The following is a 25,691-nucleotide window of genomic DNA, read 5'->3' as shown; positions in this document are numbered from 1 at the left end:
GAAGTGATACATAAACCAGGTGTGCGGCTCACCTCTAATCTCAAGGTTTAGAAGGTAGAGAGCAGGGTATTAGGAGTTCAAGGACATCATGGATGCTTGAAACCCTGCCTTAAAACAACAAAACAAAACAAAACGGACAGTGGCTTGAGGAATGACACCTGAGGCTGACCTTTGGCTGCACGCACTCATGCAAGTATATGTTCCATCCCCCACCCTCCCATGGAATCCTACCAGTCCCTGGATCCAGGGTCCACCTTACTTTACTATGGCCTCACTGTAACTCAATGGCACCTGTAAAGACTCTTTCCAAACAAGGTCAGATTCACAAGTACCAGGACCTGGGGCTTCAAACCTATGGCTTTTGGAGTTAACATAGTTTAGCCAACAACAAGCACTATGCTGATTAAAAAAAAAAAAAGTAGAAGCAAGTGGGGCTGAAAAGATGGCTCAGAGGTAAAGAGCACTGACTGTTCTTCTAAAGGACCTGGGTTCAGTTCCCAGCACCTACATAGCAGCTCACACTGACTGAAATTATGGTTATAGGGGATCTGACACCCTTACACAGACATACATTGCAAAGCACCAATGTACATGAGTTTTTTTTAAGATGTATTTTAAAGAGCTGGAGAGATGGCTCAGTGGTTAGGAGCACTGACTTCTCTTCCAGAGGACCCGAGTTCAAATCCCAGCAACCACATGGTGGCTCACAACCATCTGTAATGAGATCTGATGTCCTCTTCTGGTGTGTCTGAACAGTGCACTTACATAATAAATCTTTTTTTTAAAAAAAGATGTATTTAAAAAAAATAGAAACACTGGCTTAAACTTAAGTATTGTGTCAGAAATTCTCATACCTGCCTGGGGCAATTCTTCCATGTTCTCCAGCTAGGGTGCTCCATGAGGTCACTGGGGCCTTGGTCCCCTGAGTGTCTTACTCAGTGTCAGGAGGACCGCTGTCCCTGACTATGCTGCTGCTTCAGGGTCAGAGGCACTGGGGCACTAGATGCTGGCTTGCTCAGCTGCCTGATGGTCTCCTTCAGTTTCAGGAGATGCCTACACAGACTATGTTGCCACCAGGTGGTACCGAGCCCCTGAACTTCTCGTGGGAGACACGAAGTATGGCTTCTCTGTGGACGTGTGGGCTGTCGGCTGTGTTTTTGCAGAGCTCCTGACGGGCCAGCCACTCTGGCCAGGAAAATCAGATGTGGACCAACTTTATCTGATTATCAGGACACTGGGTATGAGTTGCGTTTTGTGGCTTACGTGTTCGTTGTAGCGCTGTTTGATAGACACTGGAGTGAAGGCAAGAAGCTCATTGCTTCTCTGCTCTGTGGCTCTGTGGGGAAATTCTCCAAGCTGTCAGTTGTAGCAGAAGCCCAACCCTGTCTGAACACACAGCACCAGCAATGAGTCTGCAAAGGCCTTGCCAAGGAAATCCAGTAAGCCTGAACTAAATGGCAGCCAACATTTAAAGTAGTATTAACATAATTCATCTGTATAATACTTTCAGCTTGAAATGCCAGGGATGGTTGACATCCAACGGAGGCCTTCCCTTTTCTGAAGAGAAAGAGAGGAATGGATGGATGTGGGGAAGGACTGGGAGAAGAGGAGGGAGAGAAACTGAAGTCAGGATATAAGGTTAATTAATTATTTAACTAATTAATTAATTAAGGAGTTCAAGGTCATGGTTGGCTTTGAGGCCAGCCTGGAACAGACAAGGCCCTGCCTCAAAGGAAGAAATAAAAACTAAAGAAAGGAGGAGGATGGGGGGAGATGAGGGTAGGAAGGAGGCTAGCAGTTCTGTTGAGAGATCATTAGGAAAGCAAATAAGAAACCTAGTTCTGTGTCACTTAGGCTTAGATGGAGCCTGATTGGTGTTGGACGTTGGTGCTAATGCTTCGAACCTGTGTGTCCAGACGCTGAAGGTCCTCGTCCCCAATTGGTTTTTGATCCGTCAAGAGAGTTGTATAGAGAGCGGTCTTCACCACTATAGAGGCCTTGGCCCAGGCTCACACTGCCCCTGTCTGGAGGAAGCACTTGGGCACAATGTTTCCTTAATACCTGTATCTTAGGGGGTCTTTATGATACGCTTTATAATTTTCTAACCCAAGTTATCATGAGCTATGTGGTTTGTATTTTACAGGAAAGCTGATCCCAAGGCATCAGTCTATATTTAAAAGTAACCAGTTCTTCCGTGGCATCAGCATACCTGAACCAGAGGACATGGTAAACGGCTCTGTGCCGGATGGCCTACTATTTGTGCTGTTCCTTTCTGTGTGGAGGTGGTTGTTTCAAGTGTGCGCTTTGGGCTACTGCTTTCCGTATGAAACACTGGTACAAAACTGAAATAAGTCCGTTTAAAATGTATCAGCCACACACAGCAGGACATGACAGAATTCCCAACTGTTCAAGGTGCTGGATCATTTGGGCTCAAGAGCTCCAGGCCAACCTCAGCAGTCTTGAGGTCCTGACTCAAAATTATGTCTAAGAATCCAGGCATGGCAGCATGTGTACAGTCCTGACTCAGAAGGTTGGTTGACATAGTTTGAGGATAGCCTGGGCTATACAGCAAACTCTGGAATGCAGCAGCCAGACCTATATAGTGAAACTGTCACAGAAAACAAAATAAAACAAAAACAACCCACCACCAACAAAACAGGAGCAGAGATGCTCATGGGATAAGAGTGCGACCCAAGCATGAGGATCCAGGACATGTAAACATGTGAGTGTGGCTGTGCATACCCACACCTACTGGTGGGAACAGGGAGAATTAGGGATTGCTGACTGTTATCCCAGCTTAAAAACGGCTCCGGGTTTAGTGATAAACCCTCAAGGGAGTACAGGTGAATGTGATGTACTCCCGGTGGCCTCCTTTGCCTCCTGGAGCAGGTATGTGGTTTTACACATTGACACACATGTGTACCTACTCCCCACATAATATCAAAATAGTAATAATAAAGATGATGGAAGGAAAACAACAGCTCACCTATCTTCCATAATTCAAGTACATTTAAATTTAAATCATGCTTAGTATCCAGTATAACGCCTTGATGTTTTTGGTCAATCACTGAAGTTAACTTTCCCTCAAATAATTACTTCCTCATAAATTGTACTTCAAACCATTTTCTTTACTTTGAAGATATCTTCTGTCTTTATTATTCTCCAGCTTGTAAAACAAAGCTGAGAGAAACAGAAATAAATAAAAACATTTTCAAGCCAGACTCAGTTTACCTATATAAACCTAGCACATAGGAGACAGTAGCAGCAGGATCATGAGTTCAAGTCCAGCCTGAAACATAGAGGAGACTGTGCCACCCACCACCCTCCACAAAACAAACAAACAAAAAAAACTCATACCTTTATGTTGCAGAATATTTGATCACACTGTGAACTCTGAGGTCATGTTTACTAAACAATACAAAATAAAACAAAAACTCTTTTCTAGTTGTGGCTTGGCTCAGCCCTTAATACACACTCATCTTTAATCTCTCTGGCAGGAATACAGACACACCCTTAGCAGGCACCTTTAATCCCAAACAATGAAAATAAAGTTAGTTTGTAGAAGGAAACATCCATGTTTGAAAGTGATGTCTAGTTGAGTGGCAGACAATGTGACAAATCAGAGAAAGATTTGACAGAATAGGATACGCCCAACTCTCATGAGAAGAGAGAGAGAGGGGAAAGGGAAGCTACTTAAGGGGCGGTGCAGAGAGAGACAGGTTACAGAGAGAGAACAAGCTAGACATAGATGAAGACAGAACAAGACAGAGAAGGAGCCAGAAGATTAGAACAGATTAGTTTGAGGCCAAGCAGAGCAAAAAGTCAGAAGCTGAAAGAAGCCAGATTGAGTCAGTCAACTTGGAGAGGTATTTGAACCAGAAGTTGAGTTGAAACCAGCCAGCCAGAGTTCAGAAAGAATAAGAAAGGGTGAGCATATTCAGCAGTAAACATCAGAGGCTGAAAATATTCTAGGCCTAGATAAGATTGTATGGAGAAGCTTCCAGGACTAGGTCTGGGTTAGTAGACAGAGGAAGTAAACCTCAGAGACAATAGGTACTCAGGCGAATAAAAAATACTCTTCCTGTTTTTTTGTTTTGTTTTGTTTTTGTTTTTCATAAGTTCCTCTGGAAGTTCATTCTACAGAATCCACTATACCCTTGTAACTACTGATCCATGGATGTGTGTTCCCGGTCTGCCCTTATCTAGCTCTATTAGCTCACCTGAGCTTAGAGTCTGACCTCCAGAGCTCCACGTTGGTCTTGTTGTGGTGTTCCAGGTCTGTAGTCCCCGCACTGTGGTAGCATTAGGCAGGAGGATGCCACAGCTGAAGGCCAGCCTGGTCTACCTAATGAGCTCCAGAGCAACCAGGAGATTCTGCCTCAGAACAACAACGATTAAACCATTTCTGGTCTGTCTGCCAGTGTGCCAGTGAAAGGAAGGAGAGCAACTTCAGGAGAGGCACGTTTCACACTCCACCATACTACAACTAGAGATGCTTAAGGACGGGGAAATCCGAAAAGCCAAATGGTGACGTGTGGCATATGATTTAAGTCCATAATTTCATGTAACACCTTGATTTACCTAAGACTTTCTTTTTTACTATATACATTTTGCAAATTTTTCACAAATATGAGAATAAAGGTTGAACAAAGATAAAACATTAAGAGGCCTGGGAGATGTTGTAGGATATTTGACTATACTGTGAACCCTGAGATTATATTGTTTACTGGAAAAACCTGTTTTCAGTTGTGGTGTGGCTCAGTCTTGGCACACACCTTTAATCCAAGAGCTTTCTGCTTGAATATTGTCAACAGGATTAGATAAAGTCAACCATGGGTCAAGAGCATGAAGCAAGCAACCAGTTATCAGGAAGTGAACATTGGATTATTAAGAAAACACCATAGAGAGTGAGAGGAAGTTGGGAGGACAGATAGACACACAGGAAGTAGAAGGGAGGGACATTGAGTTGGAAGGAGGTTTTTCTGAGACAGCATGAGAGGGGCGTGGCTTCAGGGATGCTGGCTGAGGAGGCAGGTAAGCTGGGTGCTTTCTAGGTCTCTCTGAGTTTCCAGGCTTCCACCTCAGCATCTGGCTCCAGACTCTTCATAAGTAAAATTGAACAATTGGGATTTCTTTAAACAGCAGGGAGACGGCTCAGCAGTTAAGGCTGTTGTTGCTTCACATGTGTGTGAGGAACGGAGTGTGGGATCCTCCACAAACACGTAAGGTAGCTACAGCCGTGGTGGCCTGCCTACAGGTCTAACCTCAGAAAGTAGTCCTACAGCCTCACGGATGCGCTCCGAGTCTGCAGATTGGGCAATAGATAGAGGATGTTCTGGCATCAACCTTTGCCTCTGTGTACACAAGCACACAGTGCACACTTACCCATGCAGGTGCAGAAACATGCGCGCACACACATGAAAATGGGAAAAGGGAAAAAAGCTACACAAGGATTATTTACATAACATGTTTGATGTAAATAGAGTATGTTGTTACTCTGAGCTCTGCAATGTCTCCATCTCCTCCACTCCTTGCTATTCTGAGATGCTTCTCCTCCTGTTTATCGCTGTAGCGTTTTCCAGTAGATGAGTCATGAATGCCCAGAGCGCCCTCACTGATATGCCAGGCTCCACCAGCCAGGCTTCATATTAGGTCACCCTGTCCCTTCCCTCCCAGGAGTATCAGCACCAAGAGTAAGTCATTACAAAATTAAGAAAGCACCCTAGTTTATACTGTACTATGAAATTATGTAAAAACATGTTTTTAAAAACTTCAAAAGGGTCATCAAACACTATAAGGGTATTTCTCCAAAGTGTTCTTATTGTCAGGTACACATACTGGGGGAAAGAAATTACTCTGGGGGAGAGTTTGCCTAACATGGATAAGGACTGTAAAGTTCCCAGGACTATGAACTATATACATATGTACATATATACATACATACATACATGGCATACATGTACATATCCATTACTTTGTGGTTATGTGACACTAAAATTCTATGTTTTCCAGGAGACTCTTGAAGAAAAATTCTCCAATGTTCAGCCTGTGGCTTTAAGTTTCATGAAGGTATGTGGGAACTAACTATGAATTATAATTACTGGACCTGTGTATAATTATTCAGCATGTAGGTGGGGGGGGATATGGAGCTAAAGTAGGGATAGGACAAGGAGGGAGTGGTAATGGCTAAGGGGCAAAAGCACATGCATGTGCCTAATGACCTGATCTTAATCCCTGGGACCCACAGAGGATGGAGAGAACCAGCTTCACAGAGTTGTCCTTTGACCCCACCCTCAGCCTGACATACATATACGAAAACAACTTCTCATCAGATCTCATTACAGATGGTTGTGAGCCACCATGTGGTTGCTGGGATTTGAACTCAGGACCTCTGGAAGAGCAGTCAGTGCTCTTAACCACTGAGCCATCTCTCCAGCCCCCACAAACAACTTCTAAATTACCTTTTAAGAAGAAATGAACTCCACATTGGATATTGTGGTTTGTTTCTCAAACCCTGACTCCAGACCTTTTACCAGGTTTGAAGCTTGCCGGATGAGAGGCACACATCCAAAGACTGGTCCACATCATCAGTGCTCAAACGATTAGTCAAGCAAGATATTGTCCTCTGTCTGAAGCTCCAGAGAACTCAGAATGGCAGCTTCTTCTTAGAATCTGAAAATGATCTTTAAGTAAATAAAACTCATTTAGTGACCTACATCTCCATAGATAGGAAACTCCACATAAGAATGGGCATGAACTCAAGATATATTTGAAAGTGTGGTAGTTTAGCTTTAATTGCCAACGTGTTATAACCTAAAATCACCTGGGAAAACAGGGATTTTCTAGATTAGGTTGGCCCAGGGGCAAGTCTGTGGGAGATTACCTTTTAAATTGAGGTGGGAAGCCCTGCCCACAGTGGGTGGAACCATTCCCTAGGCCTCAGATCCTACTGTGTGAGAGTTGAGAAGGTGAAGGTGTGCACTAAAGTGAAGCTCTAATCCACTGATGTCTGCTCTTGTGGATGTAATGTGGCCAGTTGCTCCAGAGTTCTTGATTTTTTATCTCTTCAACAACACCAATACTAGAATCTAACATATGAAAGGTACTAATTATATATCACTGAAATAAACTAAATAGATGAATGTTATTTACTAATAAACCCGCATTTTAATTTTCAACTTATCAGAGGCTGATGGTTGATACATTTTGTGTTTGTTCAATCATCTATCTTTGGTCTAATAGGGTCATTTCTGTGTGTGTACATACACACATGCTACAATGTGTGTGGAGGTCACAGGGCAACTTGCAGGAATTGGTTCTTTCTTCTGCTGCAAGGGTTCCTGGGATCAAACCCTTGTCGGTCTTGGCAGCAAGAGTCTTTGCTCTGAGCCAGGCAGCCAGCTTATGTTCTGGGGTCCAAATTCAGAACCTCCTGTGTGCCAGGCAAGGACCCTGCCACCTACATCCCAGACTGGCCACTTGCCTTTATAAACCATGTCTGCCAACTTGTTCTCCAGAACTTTGGGTGCACAGTAACCAAATAAGCCAACCTCTTAAGCCTCTTTTGCTTTATCTCCCTTTCTGAAGGGGTGCCTGAAAATGAATCCCGATGAGAGGCTGACCTGTGCACAGCTGCTGGACAGTGCCTACTTCGATTCTTTTCGAGAGGATCAAATGAAAAGAAAAGCCCGCAGTGAGGGGAGAAGCCGAAGGCGCCAGCAGGTACCGCTCCCAACTTGAGGCGATAGAAAAGTACTTTGGTTTTTCCCTTTCCTACTTTTCCTACTGAGGCAGGAGGGACCGACACTCTCCTTGCTGCTGTTCTGATTTAGTTGTACGTATCTCAGTAAATATTGGTGATTGCTGTAATAAAATCTACAACTGTGAAACTAGCCAGCTTGTTGAAGAATCTTACTCTAATCACCCATGACTACACTAGGGGTTGCCAGTCATGTTTCCCAGTTCAGTTTCCAGTTCTTGGGCTCAAGTGACCCTCCTGTCTCAGTCTGCCAAGTAGCTGGGATTAGATGTGAACAGCATTGTGTTCAGTTTGCATTTGAATCAAGTATTGCATTCTTTCTGTTACACTGGTTAGATAGACAACCTTCTAGATGATGTACCTAAAACCTAAGAAGGGTACCCTGACCACAACTGGATTGAATTTTGCTCCCACTGGGACAGACTCCCTCCCCTCTATTTCAGTAGACTCTATCTGCCTTCCTCTTGCCCATGCAGGCAGCCCAGACTGCCTTTTCTAGGCTTCTCCTAGAAGCCAAGTACTAACTTGTCCAGATCAAAAGGAAGAAACCATGTCTGGGAATAGCTCAGTGATGGAGCACTCGCCTAGCAACCAAGAACCATCATGCAATGGACTAGTATTACAGAACAAGATGGCTGACTCTCACAAGAAGCATTGGCTCTGCAGAAAACTTGCAAGTTAAAACATAAGCTTCGTGATAGTAGGTTTGGCTTAAAGTTTTTTCTCCTCATCAGTATCAAAAATAAATAATATCTAATGTATAAAAGGCACTTAACACATATCACTGAAATGAATTAATAGATGGATGTTGTTTATTAGTAAGCCCACATAGTAACTTTCAGCTTATCAGTGGCTGATGAATGGTATATTTAGGTTTACTTAATCTTCCATCTTTGATCTGGTTTCTGGTCATTTATCTGTTCACTACCATAAAGGAAGTGTAATTGGGACAAAAGATCGTGCCCATCTTCCCTGAAGACACGGGAAAGCCTGGTATCCCTTTGTTCTTGGGCTTGCTCTGCAGATCTTGTCTGAGGGCAGCTCTCTCCTCTCTCTCTCTTTTTCTCCATGTCTCTCTTGCCTCACTCTTAGACTGCCTGGCCACCCTGACACCCTGACACTGCTATTCTCTTAATGAAGTCCTCTCCAGGTTTTATAAGGAAGCCTCTCCTTCCCTTGAAGGTCCAATCATATTCCCCTCTAACATGTACTCTACCACTTTGTCTAATACTCTTCCCTGCCTCCCACCTCAAGGCCCAGCTTTGGTCTCCAGGCCCTTTCTCTTAATCAACCTCCCTTCTAAAGGGTGGTTATAGATCAACACTCTTTCCTGGATGGATGGCTGCCATTCCAATTTCATTTTATATATAAGAGAAAGGACAAGGAAGGAGAAGGAAGGGGGATAGGTCACACAGGGGTCTGTTTGCTCCTGTTGCTTGACCCCACAAGTGAACCTAGACACGGATTCTGGTTCCTTCTGTGGTAAGCATCGACTTCCTTAAGACCAGTGTCAATGGATAGGAAAGACCTCACCTTTTAAAGCATACTATGGGCAGAAATGTTTTCTCCAGGGATTCTTGTGGAATAGCTGGTGGAAGTCTTTTAAATACCAACTGCACACTCAGAAATACCATACTGAAGCAAGTAACAGCTTATCTGTGGGAACCCCAAAATAACTCACAGAACCACATTTCCCTTCAAGTATCAGAGGAGCACGATTTTTGGGAAAAGGGAGCAAACATAATTTTAAAATTAGTGACTTTTGACATCACTAATAACCAACTGCGCTGCGGTGTCTGTTTTATTGTTTTAACACAAGTGGTACCTATGCGAATGATTTTTCAGTTTACTCTCTCATGCTTGTCTTATTCTGTTAGAATCAGCTGCTGCCTCTCATACCCGGAAGTCACATCTCCCCCACACCTGATGGGAGAAAACAAGTCGTCCAGTTAAAATTTGATCATCTTCCAAACATTTAGGGAACCTGTCCTTCCCTACGAATTCTTTTAATATGTAAATGTATGTACAAGATGGGAATCCTTGGCCTCTCAAATGTAAACAAGCCGCGTGAATGTGAAGGTGCCTCTGGCCACCACAGGTTCCTTCCCTGTGCTTTTTCCTTGCCAACTTTGTCTCCTAGAACATTCTCTTTAAACGTTGTAATTCCAAAACGGCACATACGAGTTTCACGGGAGCTGGGCTTCCTTAGGCAACTGATACTGCAAATCTGTGGACCGACACTTCCACAGAGCATCTCACTTCGGCTGGCCACGTGATGTCCTGAAGCTGACCCAGACTGCCGGCTGCTGATTGCCGAAGGAATGGCCCTGAGTCTCCTCACTGGAATTTCCTCTCTGTGTGGCCGGATCTTATTTTAGTCTGCATTTATGTTGCTGCGTCACGGTGGGTTTACCTCTCGACTCTGCCTCAGATGCTTTTCTCCTTATGAAGAACTGATGAGTCTGCTTTTAAAGCGAGCTAGAGAAAATTCCAGACATGGCCAGTAGTGGACAGACTAGAAGGAATGTCCCTGAATCCCTGGCTGCCAACTCTGAGGCTATGCGGGTTCACCATGCTTTCTCTGACTTTTCTTCTTAACTCTATCCATGCATATGAGGAAGAGGAAGCGGGGCGAGAGAAAGCCCATGTGTGAAAGTCAAAGGACAAGCTGGAGGCCCGCCTGACCTACATAGCAAGGCCTTGTCTCAACACCCACTCTCTAAGGTTGCTTGAACCAAGTCCCTGCTGATGATTGTATAAAATATGAATAATTCCTACATACATAGGTGCCGTTGTTTTATTTGTTGAAATAAGATCTTGCCAGAAGTAGAAGTGTACTAGTGGCTCTTTATGTTGGTGGGCATCTTAGGATTTCATTTCTGACCTCATCACAGTTAGATTAAAACATCAAAGAGTGAGTATGTGTTACTCCACATCTGAGAATCATACCCGTTTTAGCTACATTAAACCTTGTGAAAGGCTGGGGCCATAACCGGACATGTGGAGTTAATGCCTATGTGCAGGAGACCCTTGGGTTTTCTCTCCAGCAGGGAATAAAACAGCTGTAGTCACCCCTACCTGAAATTAGAAATTCAAAGTCATTGTCCTAGACTACATATAAAGTTCAAGACCATGCTGGGCAGAGCAAAAGCAAGCTGATGGGAGTGACTGACAGTTGTCCTGGCCATTTCTCTAGGTATCATCCTGCTGCAGAAGATGCTTAGTTTATTTTAGAATGCATTAATGTAGAAGCTGGGCGGTTTCAGATCACTTAAAATTGTAACTAATCACTTGAAGTTAAACACTAATCGTTAATTAGTGTTTAATAATTAGCATAATGATAGTCTAAACTATTAGAGTTTACTCCAAAGCAGTTTTGATCAGATAATAATAAACGTGTAATATTATGGATTTAAATTTTTAACTTAAGATGTTTAGGAAAGCAATATGTTAAACACTTCAGTAACTGTATATTTGTGTACATACCTTGTCTGTTCTTTTATTTTAATAAAAGCCAGAAATATTTCTGTCTCCTAATTTCTATTCAAATCAACAATTAGTCTATTATCTAATGAGTCATACTTAAATGAGAAAAATTGTTCCACATGCTTTTTAATAGGTTGCAATATCTGAGCAGCTGACACAGCGAACTGCTCGTGTAGGGATTTTACAAATGGGAAACTTAAAAAATCTCCTGCTGGCTGGCCAGCCAGATGCTCAGCCCTGAGAACTTCTTTGCAACTTTACCAGGAGGCTGCAAGAATCTTTCTGTTTCAATTTAACAGCATATCTCTCTGCCCCTTTACAGTCCTACAGAATGCAGCGTGGTCTCATGTCTTTGGTTTCAGCTCGCAGCGTACTTTATGTGGGCTTACAGAGGGGAATGGACCCAAGACCAAATGCAGAGCAGAGATCAAAGAGAGAACGTTCATAGCGAGTGGGGTCTCTGTCAAATCTGCTTCTTTTCTCTCAAATTAATCTTTCTGCTTTCCGTGTGTGTGTGTGTGTGTGGTGCCCATGTACATATGTGTGTGTTTGTATGTGGTATGTACATGCATACACCTGTGTGTGGTATATTTACCCAGTGGGCACATGTGGAAGTCAGAGATGAGAGATATTCCTCAACCCTTTCTCTACCTTATTCTTAAGAATTTATCTATCTATCTATGTAAGTATCCATCCACCCACCCATCCACCCATCCACCCATCCATCCAAGAAGTGATGGCCCCTTCATTCTGCCTTCCTTCCATCCAGGATGGCTTTGTGACCTCCTGAGACACAGACTGGACTGAGCCTTTAAAGCCTGGCAGCTCTCTTTCTTCTCTCTGAGAAGGCAATATGGCATGCCCCAGGCCCTGAGTTCAAGCCCCGGCACTGAAAAAAAATTATATGAAACAATAAGACGATTATATTAATATGCTTTGTGCTCTAAGAAGCTACATATGTTTTAATTATTCTCATCACCCTCTAAGACTTAAATTTTTCTTTAATTACACTTGTTTCTTTAGCGTGTGGGGAAGGGCAGGCAGGCTGAGGTGTGTATGTGGAGGTCAGAGGTCAATTTAGGACCTAGCTAGCACAAAGGGAGTGAAGGAAGGTTTGGGGTGGGAGGAGAGAAGCAGCAACAGCCAGCTTGCTACTAGAAAGAAGCCCATGCTTGTTGCCCGTGTTGAAGCCGCTGTCTGGGGATCTCTACCATTCTCCCTCCGCTTCAGAGTAGAAGCCCCCTTCCCACTTCTAAATGTCTCCCAGGACTGCCCAGGCATCAGTCCCAGGTGAGCTGGGCGAGGTAACATCCAGGCACCACAGAGTCTCTGCCCCTCGACCGCAGCTCAGGAGATTGTATTTTGATTTTTGTTGCCTGTCCTTGCTGCTGCTGCTTTGAGACAGGCTCTCTGGTTGCAGCGCCTGCTCTTGAGCTTGCCATGTAAACAAGGCTGGCCTGAAACTCCTGATCCTCGTGCCTCCAACCCCAATCCTCCAGTGCTGGGATTAGAGGTATCATCACCACACCAGCTCTTTTGAACTCTCTATGGCCAGAAATCGAGCAGACCCAAAATTAATTATGATCTACTAAATAGCTAACCTAAAAGAAAAAAAAAAATCCCCTCCCCCAACATTCTGCCTTAAATATGCTAAAACAAAAGGTTTAAGAATGTCGAAACCAAACTTTTCAACTGGTCGCAGCATGGGGCCTGGGCCTTCTTCCAAACAAATCCACTGGTAGAAATGGGAACCTTTGTCCTCTAGAACCAGCCATGCTACTAACTGCAGTGACCCTCTGTGGCTTCATGGTAGACAATGAACAGTCAAGCAAGATGGCTTTTAGGATCTGTCCCGTTTGGGTACATTGTGAGATGACACAGCTTTTTCTTCGGTCTGTTGTGAATGGACCGGCAAGGCTGAGGACGGAGAAGGGTGCCCTAGCCAGGGGCGCATGCTCAGCATCGCAAAAATCTGGTGTTGCGTTCTCTAGCTTCTTAGTCTACTACTACCCCTTCCTGTCTACAACAAACAAGCTGAGTTCTGTGGTGTAGAATCCTGGGTGGGGTTGCTTTACAAAGAAAACCAAAGAAACAAGCCCAACTTTCGACTTTCATTTTTGAGTAAAGGAATGAGCGCTCTCTAGGAGCTGTGCTGTGGTTTTCCAGTTAGCTCTGGCTGGGTGGCTTGCTTTGTTGTAGCTGTTGTTTGGTCTTGCCTTATAAGCACACTCGAGTTCTTTGCCATAAACAATGACAGGTCACAAACAGACCTGGATGCCCCTCTGGGTTGGAAGAATGCCCAGTAAGCACACAGCAGGCTCTCTGACGCAGAATGGGACCTGGGCTGAGTTCTCCACTGTGACATTCAGAACAGGAGACCCTTGGATTCACAGGAGCGACAACTAACTACTCTGTGGATTTTTTTTTTCCAAATATTTTCTCACAATCTGTCTCAAGAAATTATTAAATGAAATGCCTAATGAGTCTTTTGTCTGATCATTCTTTCACAGTGTTTTGCAGCTGGATTTGAGTAGTTTACGATTTTTCTATAATGAGTGTTAGAAATAGCACTGGTTTTTCTTCTTTCATAAATAATATAGGCTATTTGTAGGCAATCTGGAGAGTATATATAAACCCAAATTAAAAGAGAGAGAGAGGAAGGAAGGAAGGAAGGAAGGAAGGAAGGAAGGAAGAAAAAGAAAGAAAGAAAGAAAAGAAAGAAAGAGAAAGAAAGAAAGAAAGAGGAAGGAAGAAAGAAAGAAAAAGAAAAAGAAAGAAAGAAGCGAAGTAATAAAGACTCACTCGTGACCTCCGGAACTAGAGATAATAATGGGTGTTTATATTCTACACATGTACATTTTAATCTTCTGTTTGTACAGACACTTGTATTCCATGGAAATAAAATTACACTGGCCTTAACTTTTGTAACTACCTCTTGTGACTTTGAAATACTGTGAACATTTAAATCTATCACATATTCATAATGGCAGCTAGAGAGATGGCTCAGTGGGTAAGAAAGAGTACTTGTTGCTCTTGCAGAGGGCTGGCATTCAACTCCTGCCACCTACGTATCTCACAGCCCATCGCTAACCCCAGTTCCAGGGGATTCAATAGACTTTACACTTGGTGCACAAACATGCAGGAAGACCAAACATTCACATACACAAGGTAAAATAAGTACATTTTGAAATATTCATAATTTTATAGGGAATAATTTTATATAGTAATAATCCAGGTATTACTAGTTTTTGCTTTTTAAGTCGATGCTTTGAGTATCTGTTTGGCTAGATTATCTACAGGACAAGATTTCCATCTAGATAAACAGCTCCAGATGGAACTGATGGGTCAGCAGGTCTGCAGTGTGTGACTGCTTACGGTACACATTGCCAAAGCACTTCCTAGGAAGGCAGCGTCTCTTCCCAGCAGTGGTATGAGGTGGTCATTCTCCACACTCACAGCATGTCACGTGCTATTTTCCTGGGGACGCACTGTCTGTGTTGCTGACGAATGGAGCTGCTCTTGTTTTAGATCCTCAGGCCGCACTGGTTACTTCCCTATCATGTACAGAGATGCACATAGTTTCTTAATTTGCTAAAATTTTGTAAGAAGTGATGGCTAACAGTATAGATCAATATGACTATGTTCCAGTGCCCCATTTTCATAGCCCTATATAACATAATGTTCTTCATATTTAATATCCATTTTGGTTTTGTTTGGGTTTTTGTTTTGAGACAGGGTCTTGTATAGTCCAGGCTGGCCTCAAACTTGTTACGCGGTGGAGGATGACCCTGAACCTCTACCTGTACCTTCTGTTCACCATCTGTCATTGAGGAAGGCCAGCCTTACTACAGGCAGAGCGAGGATTCGCTGCGTTTAATGAAAAATGTGCTTGTATATACAATCAGACAACTAAACAAGCTGGGGAAAGAGAAGAGGGAGAAGCAGAAGCAGTTTCCCTAGTAAGCCATTCCAAACACAATATGTGGACACGCTCCTCTCCAACGGTCAGGGATCAGCTCCCTTCTCTTGGCGTGTGCCGTGGGCTTCATGACTCTCCTAAGGAGCAGACCATGGGAATGAGGAAGCAGTGATGTCAGAGTGGAGGGACCTGGAGGCTCCACCGGAGCCACGTCATCCAGGAATCACCACTAAGAAATCATGAAGTCCTGTCTTTGGCCTTCAGTCTCAGCCCTATAACCCATAACCTCAGTCTAACCCTGAGAAAAGAGCATCAGATGAGCCCAGATTGAGGGACAGATGTGCTAAACATCTGGTCAGTTCTCCTCAAAACTGTCAAGAGCAGGAGCTGGAGAGATGGGTCAAAGGTTAAGAGCACTTTTGTAAAGGGTTCTGGGTTCTGTTCCCAGCATCTACACTAGTGGCTCATACCTGCTGGGCGTCTGTCTGTATGTAGAGTGTATATATATATATATATATATATATATATATATATATATATATATATATATATATATATTCTCAGCATACACTCATGTATATTATCCTGCTTGGTGGTTTTGTTGATTTGACCCATGCTAGAGTTATCTGGAAAAAGGACCCTCAGTTGAGAAGATGCTTCTGTCAGATCGTCTGTATACAAGTCTGTGGATTTTCTTGATTAAGGATTAATGTGAGCAGCCCCAGCCCACGAGGGCAGTTGGAGGTATGAGAGCATCCACCCCTGGGCAGGTGGTCCTGAGCTGTACTGGAAAGCATGCTGAGAAAGCCATGAATAATAAGAACATTAAATAATATTTTCCCATGGTTTCTGCTTCAGTTCCTACCTCGTGCTCCTGCCTTGACTTCTCTCGGTGATTGAGAGATGTCAGATAAAATAACCCTTTCCTCCCCAAATTGCTTTTAGTCACAGTGATTTATCACAGCAGTAGAAACCCTAAGACACATAAAACAAACATAACTGAATCTTAAAAAGACATAAGCTTATTAGAGCTGGAGATATAGCTCACTGCATAAACCAGATGTGGTGGTCCACACCTATGCCGGCACTCAGAAGGTAAAGCAAAGAGGATCAGGAGACCAAGGTCACCCTTGAACTAGAAAAGTTACTTCAGGACCAGCCTGGATTACAGGATTCCATCTGTCAAGAGTGAGTGTCTCTGAGCCAAGCAACTGTCATCTTGGGGCATTTAGCTGAACTCCCTTGTAAAAGCTCATCCCAGCTGGGCTTGTTGTCAGTTTACATCCCTGCCCAGAGGAGATGCTTGCCTTGAATATCCTTACCATCTGGTCCTGCTGCAGATGGCCTGGGGGAGGTGCTGGAGTGAATAGAGGAAGGTTAGAGTAATGGGGTTGCATCTGGGCAGCTGTGGGGAAGGCCTGGACTCTGCTGATTTTCAGGAGGAAGGAGTGCCCACGCCTCTGGGACTTCTCACCTGAGCTCCATCAGAAAGCCCAGGAAACTCACTGGTTCCCCGGAGCAAGTGAACTTTGGCAAAATTGTGCCTCAGCTTGTTGTTCAGACCACGGGAGACCGAGTAGACAAAACCCCTGGAGACATATCTCAATCAACCATCGATCAATCATCAACCAAGCAAACAAACACAAAAACTCTCAAGGTTGTGAAAAAGAAGGACCGAGAAACCAGATAAGAAGAGTAAAGAATTCCTGATCAGGGAAGGAATGTGTGGTCCCAGAGTGGTTAGCAGAACTGGGGAGGAGGAGGGGCAAAACTTTTTTTCTTTCTTTCTGGTGGAAAAACTAGAGAAATCCAAATAAAATCTGTCAATAGTAATATGCCATTGCTAGTTTGGTTGCCACAGTAACATGCAGTATTACCATTAGACATACCTCATGTAGCATGGAGGAATTACCAGTATTATCAAGAAAACTTTTCTGTAAGTTTAGAATCAGTCCAAAATAGAAAGGTTTTGTTTGTTTTTAGGGTTGCTTGTTTCAGTATGATCACTACCGTAATGAAAGTGAAGAGGTGTGGCCATAGTAGGCTTTTTATTTGGGCTTGAAACTGTCTCTCCTCTCCGTGACATTTTTTTCCCAGCATCCATCTGGCGATGACAGACAGGAAAAATCAGACGGACAAACAAAATGATCTCAAAAGCCTGTTCCTCCACCTAGGACTGGCCTTATAGTTCCTGCAAGACCAAATGAAAGGACCATAGTGAATTCCTATACCGTGTTTCTTTCTAATTGTTGGCAAGCAAAAAAGGCATGCTGTGTGTGGTGTGGGGGTTGATCTCACAGCGGAGAAGAAAAGGGAGTCAAGATCCGCATCATGTGACCTGCCTGTTGTCTTGTGGTGGTCATTTCTCCAATATCTCCTTGGATTAGGAGCCAGAGCCAGACAGCTTCTCCAGTTCTAAAGGTCGAGTTACTAGGACAAAGGGTACAATGGTTGTATCATTTCGGGAATTTGTAAGAGCAAATGGTAAGCTTGCATCTGACTGTGAGTATTTCCTGCACATTTGAGAGAGGCTACTCACAGATTAACAGGCTGTCTAGCACTTGGTCATCCGGTGGGTTAGTTTCAATTGATAACTCATGAACCTATGCATGTTACTATTTTATAAATCTTACACAAATAGCTCCTTAAAATGGCTAAATAAGGGACACATCAAAGGATCATAGGTTGTTCAAGTAGACCAGCATGTCTTGATATCAAACAATATCAAAGAAGCATAAAAAGCCAAGGCCAGAGCAGCATATGTCTAAAATGCCACCATACACATGAGATATCTATATTGGAAGATTCAGATATCAAATAGATAATGATATAGATGTGGATTGTCTTCATTTTGGTAGGATAAAACTTCAACATAATACATATTTTTCTTTTGTATTTAGTGTATGTGCATATATGTATATGGGTGGAGGCTAGAGGTCAAAACTGGGTATCTTCCTCAACAGAACATGAGTGTGTATGGGCATATTCATGCGTCTGTGAGTGCATGTGTGAGAGTGAGTGTGTATGTGTGTTCAAATAGTGTTTCTTCCTGAACCCTGAATTCATGGATTGACTAGACTGACTTCCAGGATCCTTGTCACTGCCTACTTACTCCAGGCTCACAGAGCAACCAAGTACACCCATTTTGTTTCTCACACAGATGCTGGGCATATAACTCAGGTCCTCACGCTTGTCCGGCAGGTACTTTTCTGGCTGACTTATTTCCACAGACTCTCGTTTTCTTTTTTGATCTCATGATATAGGCAGGGGATGTAGGAGTTGAGGTTTCACTGAAGATAGGACTCCCCTCCTTTCTTCCTTCCTTTGTTTTCTTTCACAAGAAACATTATTATTTCTTGTGGGGGGGTTATTGAGGGGGTGGGGACAGGAAGGTAAAGGTCAGAGGACAAGTCAGCAGGAATCATGTCTCTCCTTCCACACTGAGGGATCCAGGCCTCAAACTCAAGAAGTCAGGCTAGTCAGTAAGCACTCTTACTGGCTGAACCATCTTTCCCTTCTGGAAACTTCTAAATCTTGGACTTCATTGAGTTTTGCTAGACTGTACAGCACAGTGAACTCAGAGCTCGTCTTTACTGTCTCCAGCAGCAGATGTTCCTGTCCTGCTCCTGTTTGGGATCAGTTTCTGTGATCTGGCTGTGTCAGGTTTCAGCCAGGCTGCAGGTTGGGAACAGGTCTGAGTGACTTATCAGGGACTCAGGCTACACTGAAGGCCCTGACAGGGGACAGTCCTTTCTTGGGTCAGAGGCCAGAGGGCCAAACAGCTCAGCAGAGACTCACGTTGCCTCCAGAACCGTGTGCTCAGCTGTGGTAGACTGTCACGTCTGCTCGAGACTCATCTGTTTTCCCAAGCCAACTGAGGAGCCACACCCAAGCCAGGTAAGCTTCCTCAAGCCATGGAGTTCACAGGAAGAAGTTGAATACATGTCCTTCTTACATAAAGTCAGTCATAAATTTGAGTTCACAAAAGTATGAACAGCAGTCTTGACAAAAAACTGGAGTATTGGTGGGTTGTTTGTTCGTTTTAATCAATTTAACACGAGCTAGAGTCATCTGAGAAGAAGGAACCTCAATTGTGGAAATACCCCTGTCAGGTTAACCCATACACAAGCCTGTGGAGAATTTGCTTGGCTGGGGAATGTGGTGGAAGGGTCCAGCCCGCCATGATCAGTAACGTTCCTGGCCAGGTGGTCCCGGCGTGTCTAAGAAAGCAAACCAAAAAAACCAGGAAGAAGATGCCTCTGCTTCAGTTAAGTTCCTGACCTGACATCCCTTAAAGGTAGGATACAACCATAAGCTGAAACAAGCGCTTTCCTCCCTAAGTGACCTTTGGTTGTGGGGTTTATTGCCAACACTAGGAAGCAAACTACAATTAGGAAGAAGGAAGACAGAGGCAGAAACTAACGATGCATAAAACGAAACTTTCACATTTGAATTTTTTCTTATAAAACTCAGCCAATGCCCCAACCACAAGGGATCTTTTCCCTCCAGGCCACCCTGTGTAGGGAGGGCTCTTCTCTGCCTCACCACAGGCCTACCTCTCACTTCCTCAGCCCTTCACTCTTTCCAGTTCTTGGAATTTGGGGATCAGTATTCTGGAACCTGACCAGGAAGCGAACAACCAACGGAAGATTAAACATGCCTGGTTCAGTTATCTCTGCTTACATAACAACCACCCCAAGCCTGAGGGCTAAAGCCAACAGCCATCGCATTACCTCCCACAGCTTTCCAGGATTAGTGGGGCTCAGCAACATGAGTCTTTGTGCTGGCTCCTCAGACCCTGGAACTCATGTGGCTGCCCCTCAGATAATCCAGGACTGGCTGGGAGCTGACCAGCCAAAATGGCATCACCCTGGTCCCTACTAGCAGATGGACAATGGCTGACTCACTTGGACAGTCAGTCCTCTCAGTGTCTCTCATTTAGGCTCCTTACATAATCCCTCCAGCAAGAGAGCAGAACCACCTTTATAAGCACACTGTAGCTGTCTTCAGACACACCAAAAGTGGGCACCAGATCTCATTACAGATGGTTGTGAGCCAACATGTGGTTTGCTGAAATTCGAACTCAGGACCTTGGGAAGAGCAAGTCAGTGCTCTTAACCGCTGAGCCACCTCTCCAGCCCTCCTTTATCTGCCTACCCATCCAAAACGTGTCAAAGCAGAAACACCCAGGCCTTCAGACTGAGGCCCAGAAATGGCAGTGCTGTTTCCCATAACTAACCTGAGTCCCAGGGCCAGTCTGAGTTTAGTGGAGCAGGGGGTTTGCAGAAGCATGAAAACCATAGAAATCTGCTGAAGCCATTTGGTGTTGCTCATTAACCACGTGTTTACAACTGACCACTTGGGTCGAGTAGCCCAAAAACTCTCGGGGCTCATCCGTGGAGAAAACCGATTCTCCCTCTCACAATATCAATTGTCTTTAGTGCTTCATCTAAGAAAGTGGTTCTCAGCCTGTTGAGACCCCCGTGGCAAACCTCAGTCTCTAAAAGGATTTACGTTACAATTCGTAACCATAGCAAGAAAAAAAAACTTAAAGAAAACCAAAAAACCTAGTAATTTTATGGTTTTGCTTTTAAGATTTATTTTTTTGAGTGTGGGCATTTTGTCTGTGTACCACATATGTGCCCATTGTTAGAAGAATCCAGAAGAGAGCATACAATTCCCTGAAACTGGGATGGTGAGCTGGGATAATCTGGGTCCTCTAGAAGAACTGTTAAACAATCTTAACCACTGAGCTGTCTCTCCGGCCCCAGCTCCTCTCTCCCCATCACCTTTTCGTTGTTCCTTTGTTTTTGAGCAGAGTCCCACACAGTCTATGCTGTTCTCAGACTTGATTGGCAACCGGGAATTATCTTGAATTCCTGACCCTCTTGCCTCTGCTTTCTTAGGACCGAGACTAAAGTGCCACCATCAGGGTGTCTCTTCCTAGGGACAATTACCCCTGTGTTTACTGTGCTTTTAAAAACAAACTGAGACATGGTGGTCCTAGCACTCGGGAAGCAGAGACAGATGGATCTCTGAGTTCAAGGCCAGCCTGGTCTACAGAGTAAGTCCAAGGCCAGCCTGGGCTACACAGAGAAATCCAGTCTCAAAACAAAGCAATCACTCTATTAATATAAAAAACAAAAACAAACTGTGGCAGCGCATGTCTGGAATTGCAGTACTTGAAAGGCTGGGCAGGAGAATCGCACAGTGTGATGTTGGCCTGTGCTGAAGTATAAGTGATTTCTACAACTTGTTCATTTCTTAATTCATTTTCTTTCTTTCTTTTTTTTTTTTTTTTTTTGAAGTTTGTTTATTTTACTTATATGAGTACACTGTAGCAGTCTTCAGACACACCAAAAGAGGGCATCAGATCTCATTACAGATGGTTGCGAGCCACCATGTGGTTGTTGGTATTTGAACCCAGGATCTCTGGACGAGCAGTCAGGGCTCTTAACCACTCTAGCCTCTAGTCATCCAGTGAGTGATTTCCCACAGTTCTAGAGGTAAGGAATTAAGATTAAAGTAGAAAAGATGCGCTGCTCTTTAACCTTTTTAGAAAAGATTTATTTTTCATCTTGTGTGTGAGTGTCTCACCATGAGCATGCCTAGTGTTTGAAGAGACCAGGTTTCCTGCAAATGGAGTTTGTGATTAAAGGTGGTGAGTCTCCATGAGGGAATGGAACCCAAGCCCTCTGCAAGAGCAGAAAGTATTTTTCATCAATGAGCATCTCTCCAGTTCTCCTTGAGCTTCTTGCAAGGGTTCCACCTTCATCCCCAGGTACCTCTTAAGGCCTCAACTACTCACCACTGCATTTGGGGTTAGGGTTCAACACAAGAATCCAGGAGACAAAAATATCCAGACTCACCCGGAGGCCAAAGGTTCCTATTTGTCTTATTCCTGCCTTCAGTCCTTACTGGAATCTTCCAACTTGGGAAAGAGTTATCTTTTTAACAAAGAGATAAGCATTCCAAACAAGTTGACAGTTAAGTAATGATAAGAGGCTTTCAATAATTTATAAGCAACCTCGCCTAAGCCTTTTGGAAAACAAATTAAGAGTTTACATCAGCTGACACAGTAGCTGCTCTGCTCTTTAAAAGAAACCTATACCTTGGGGAATTTATCTTGAAAACTCATGCTCAGAAAGGGTCTTATGATTGTCAGATGCCTAAAGACCTCAACAGTATAATCACATGTCAAAACAAAAACATCACATTTCTGCACATAAAAGAAAAAAAAAAAAAAACATCTTGGAAACAGAATTTCCCAACCCATTTTAAATACATCTTGTTAAAAATTTAAAAATTGATCAGCTTCCACCAACCAGTAAGAATTCATTAGCTGGTGGCAGAAAAATATTTTTTTTTTTTTACCTAAGTATGTTCCAAGAAAACACACAACCATCAGACAGGATTAAAATGAGTATATGATTTAAGAATCTTATTTAATAATAAATTCATAGTTGTTCTCCTGCTCTGCTAGAATTCTGTAATGTCCCACCACACCCAGCCCACTGCCCTCCCTTTCTCCTTCTCGTCCCTCTATGATTTAGTGTTGACAGCCTTTACGACGAAGCTTCTCAACCTTTCTAATGCTTTGACCCTTGAACACAGTTTCTCAAATTTCGTGACCCCAACCATAAAATTATCTTGTTGCTACTTCATAACTGTATTTTCCACAACTGTAATTCCACTACCGTCATGAATCATAATGTAAATATCTGATGTGCAGGACATTTGATATGAGACGTCCGAAAGGGTAGTGACTCACAGGTTGAGAACCACTGCTTTACAAAGACATATCTTTGAGGTTTGTGTGTGTGTGTGTGTGTGTGTGTGTGTGTGTGTGTACAGGTATGTGGGCAGGTATGTATAGGTGTGCAACAGCCCCAGGATATTTTTTACACGTAGGTACAATTTTACCCATAGTGACCATGTCTCTAGGGCTCACATGTGGCCCATGGCCTCTGTATAGACGACAGAGCTCTAGGAAGTTGGGCTTTAATTTGGATTTGTCTTCCCTGCTTCCATTGTCATTCCTAACATAGGCTGTTTTTTTCTGTACTAGTGTATTTGAGAACAGCCATAGAATCTTTTACCAACAATCTTTCAAAACAACAGTTCAGAAAGACACTGTCAACAAAGATCACAGAGTTCTACGTGGTTCTGTTAAAAATAGCCTGGAGATTTAGGGTTTTTGCATCGAAAATACCTCATCTGTTTTCTTGGTTAGGTATAGTCCGAAGAAATCTTGAAGCAGATGAAATAAGTCCTACCTTCCAGTCGTTAAGACCTTAGAAGTAGGACTGGAGAGATGGCTCAGCAGTTAAGAGCACTGACTGCTCTTCCAGAGTCCTGAGTTCAATTCCCAGCAACCACATGGTGGCTGACAACCATCTGTAATGGGATCTGATGCTCTCTTCTGTGTGCCTGAATACAGCTAGTGTACTTAGATAAAATATATAAATCTTAAAAAAAAAAGAAAAAAAGAAAGAATGAAAGAAAAGAAAAAGACCTTAAAAGTAGATTTTAACCAGAACCGACTGTGCTCCTCCAACTAACTTTGATGTCACTTCCCAGAAACTGAGCCAACTGCTCCATCACAGCCCTTGAAACTGTTGTGAGCACTGCAGCCAAGAGCTGGTCACCCAGACAGCCATGGCATGCCTACCCTGCCATCGTCCCTTCCAGGACCCCTCTGCTCTCACCTAAGCTGAATAAGTTGTTAACCCAAGAGAATATGAGGAAAGGACACTCGTCAGGTTCTGGTTCTCATCGAGAGGAGGCTGCTGGCTTTACTCTGTCTTCTTGCTTTCTTTTGGCTTGAATAGGGATAACTAAATTAACCTAGGAGGGCACCCATCACAAAGTCCCTTTGCTGAGGATGTAGCTCAGGGGTAGTGTGGTTACCTAGCATGTACAAGTCCATGACTTTCATCACCAGTGCTACAAAGGAACATGGAGCATATAGGACCCCTGAATCTTTGTGGAGCATAGATACCCACTCATCTAGACCGTTTGTTACATGACAGAGAAGAAAACATCTCTGGAGCTTGAATGACTAGATTTGGGAGTCTTGGAGGGATAAATACTTTTACTCTGATTCAATTACGTCAGCTACTCAGCATTGACCACTGTTTCTTGAGGTACACACTTCCACAGCTATTTAAAAGCTTCTTAATGTGTCATGAGGCGTGAACACCAAGCCAGACTTCAGTGAGTCAGTCATTCTGGGAAAGCTGGGGAAGGAAGGAAATCACTTGGAGGCCCATATTACCAGTGACGTGTCAGCGTCCTCACCAGTCTTATCTCTCCACTGCTCACCTGCTTCATCTGCCCAGGGCTCCAGCCTGTAAGGAAATACTTTGGGCTATTGTTTATCTGATATAAGGATGGCTGTTCTACTTTGCTTTCTGTTGCTGTGATAAACACAGAAAACAAAGCAACTTAGGAGGGCAGGGTTTATTTCTGTTTATATTTCTGGATCACAGTCCACCATTAAGGGAACTCATAGCAGGACCTGAAAGAGAAATGACAAAGGAATGCTGCTTACTGCATGCTCTTTCTCAGCTATTTAGCTTACACAGCCAAGAACTGACTGCCTAGGGAATGGCACTGCCCACAGTGGACTGAGCCCTCTCACACCAATTAGCAATCAAGAAAATGCCCCACAGACATGCCGTAGGGCAATCTGATCTGAGCAAGCCCATACTTGGTGACTCTGTCAGATAACTCTAGGCTGTGTCAAGTTGACAGCTGAAGCTAACTAGGACAATGGCCAATAGTGGGAATGTTAATTTCCTTTACCAGACTTTTGTCTGCCTGTGCCTTGCTGGAGTTTGACTGCAGAGCTTTGCATATTGCCAGGCAAGACTTCTATCTAACTGTATCTAACTGAAGTAAATAATTTTCTTTCTTCTTTTTTTAGTGTATCCTGGGGCAGGTGTGTGTGTGTGTGTGTGTGTGTGTGTGTGTAGAGATGTACCACAGCATACATGTGGAAGTCTGAGAACAACCTGTAAAAGTTGGTTTTCTCTCTCTCTCTCTCTCTCTCTCTCTCTCTCTCTCTCTCTCTCTCTCTCTCTCTCTCTCTCTCTCTCTCTGCCAGATAGCTCCCAGGGATTGAACTCGGGTCCTAAGGCTTGGCAGCAAAGACCTTTATCTGCTGATCCACCTTGCCAGCCTAAGAAATCGTGTTTCTAAACAAAATGCTAGGGCTGGAGAGATGGTTCAGCAGTTAAGAGCACTGACTGCTCTTCCAGAGGTCCTGAGTTCAATTCCCAGCAACCACATGGTGGCTGACAACCATCTGTAATGGGATCTGATGTCTTCTTCTGGAGTGTCTGAAGACAGCTACAGTGTACTTACGTACACTTATGTATTTATGATGTGATAAATAAATCTTTTCTTTAAAAAAATAAACAGAATGCTAGAAACAAATAACAAAAATATTTTCAACATCTGAGTCATTTGGTTGTAAATGATGCCATGCAAGAGGCACCAAGAGCAAGTGTTAGCAAAGAGCAA

The 25,691-nt window shown here is 43.6% G+C and overlaps 1 protein-coding gene across 2 annotated transcripts in view; it reads left to right on the top strand.

The window, feature by feature from the left end:
* Positions 1-9,908, top strand: part of CDKL4 (cyclin dependent kinase like 4) — a 30,661-nt gene extending 20,753 nt beyond the window's left edge. For both annotated transcript variants that reach the window (XM_080914078.1, XM_080914077.1), the window contains exons 6-10: positions 1,041-1,238; positions 2,144-2,226; positions 6,013-6,069; positions 7,588-7,722; positions 9,637-9,908. In XM_080914078.1, the coding sequence (XP_080770204.1) occupies positions 1,041-1,238; positions 2,144-2,226; positions 6,013-6,069; positions 7,588-7,722; positions 9,637-9,738 (575 nt within the window). In that variant the 3' untranslated portion in view covers positions 9,739-9,908. The remainder of the gene's footprint in view (positions 1-1,040; positions 1,239-2,143; positions 2,227-6,012; positions 6,070-7,587; positions 7,723-9,636) is intronic.
* Positions 9,909-25,691: the final 15,783 nt, after the last annotated feature.

This window comes from Micromys minutus (assembly GCF_963924665.1).
Source record: "Micromys minutus genome assembly, chromosome: 3".
Classification (NCBI taxonomy): domain Eukaryota; kingdom Metazoa; phylum Chordata; class Mammalia; order Rodentia; family Muridae; genus Micromys; species Micromys minutus.
This window is presented reverse-complemented; position numbering and strand designations above follow the sequence as displayed.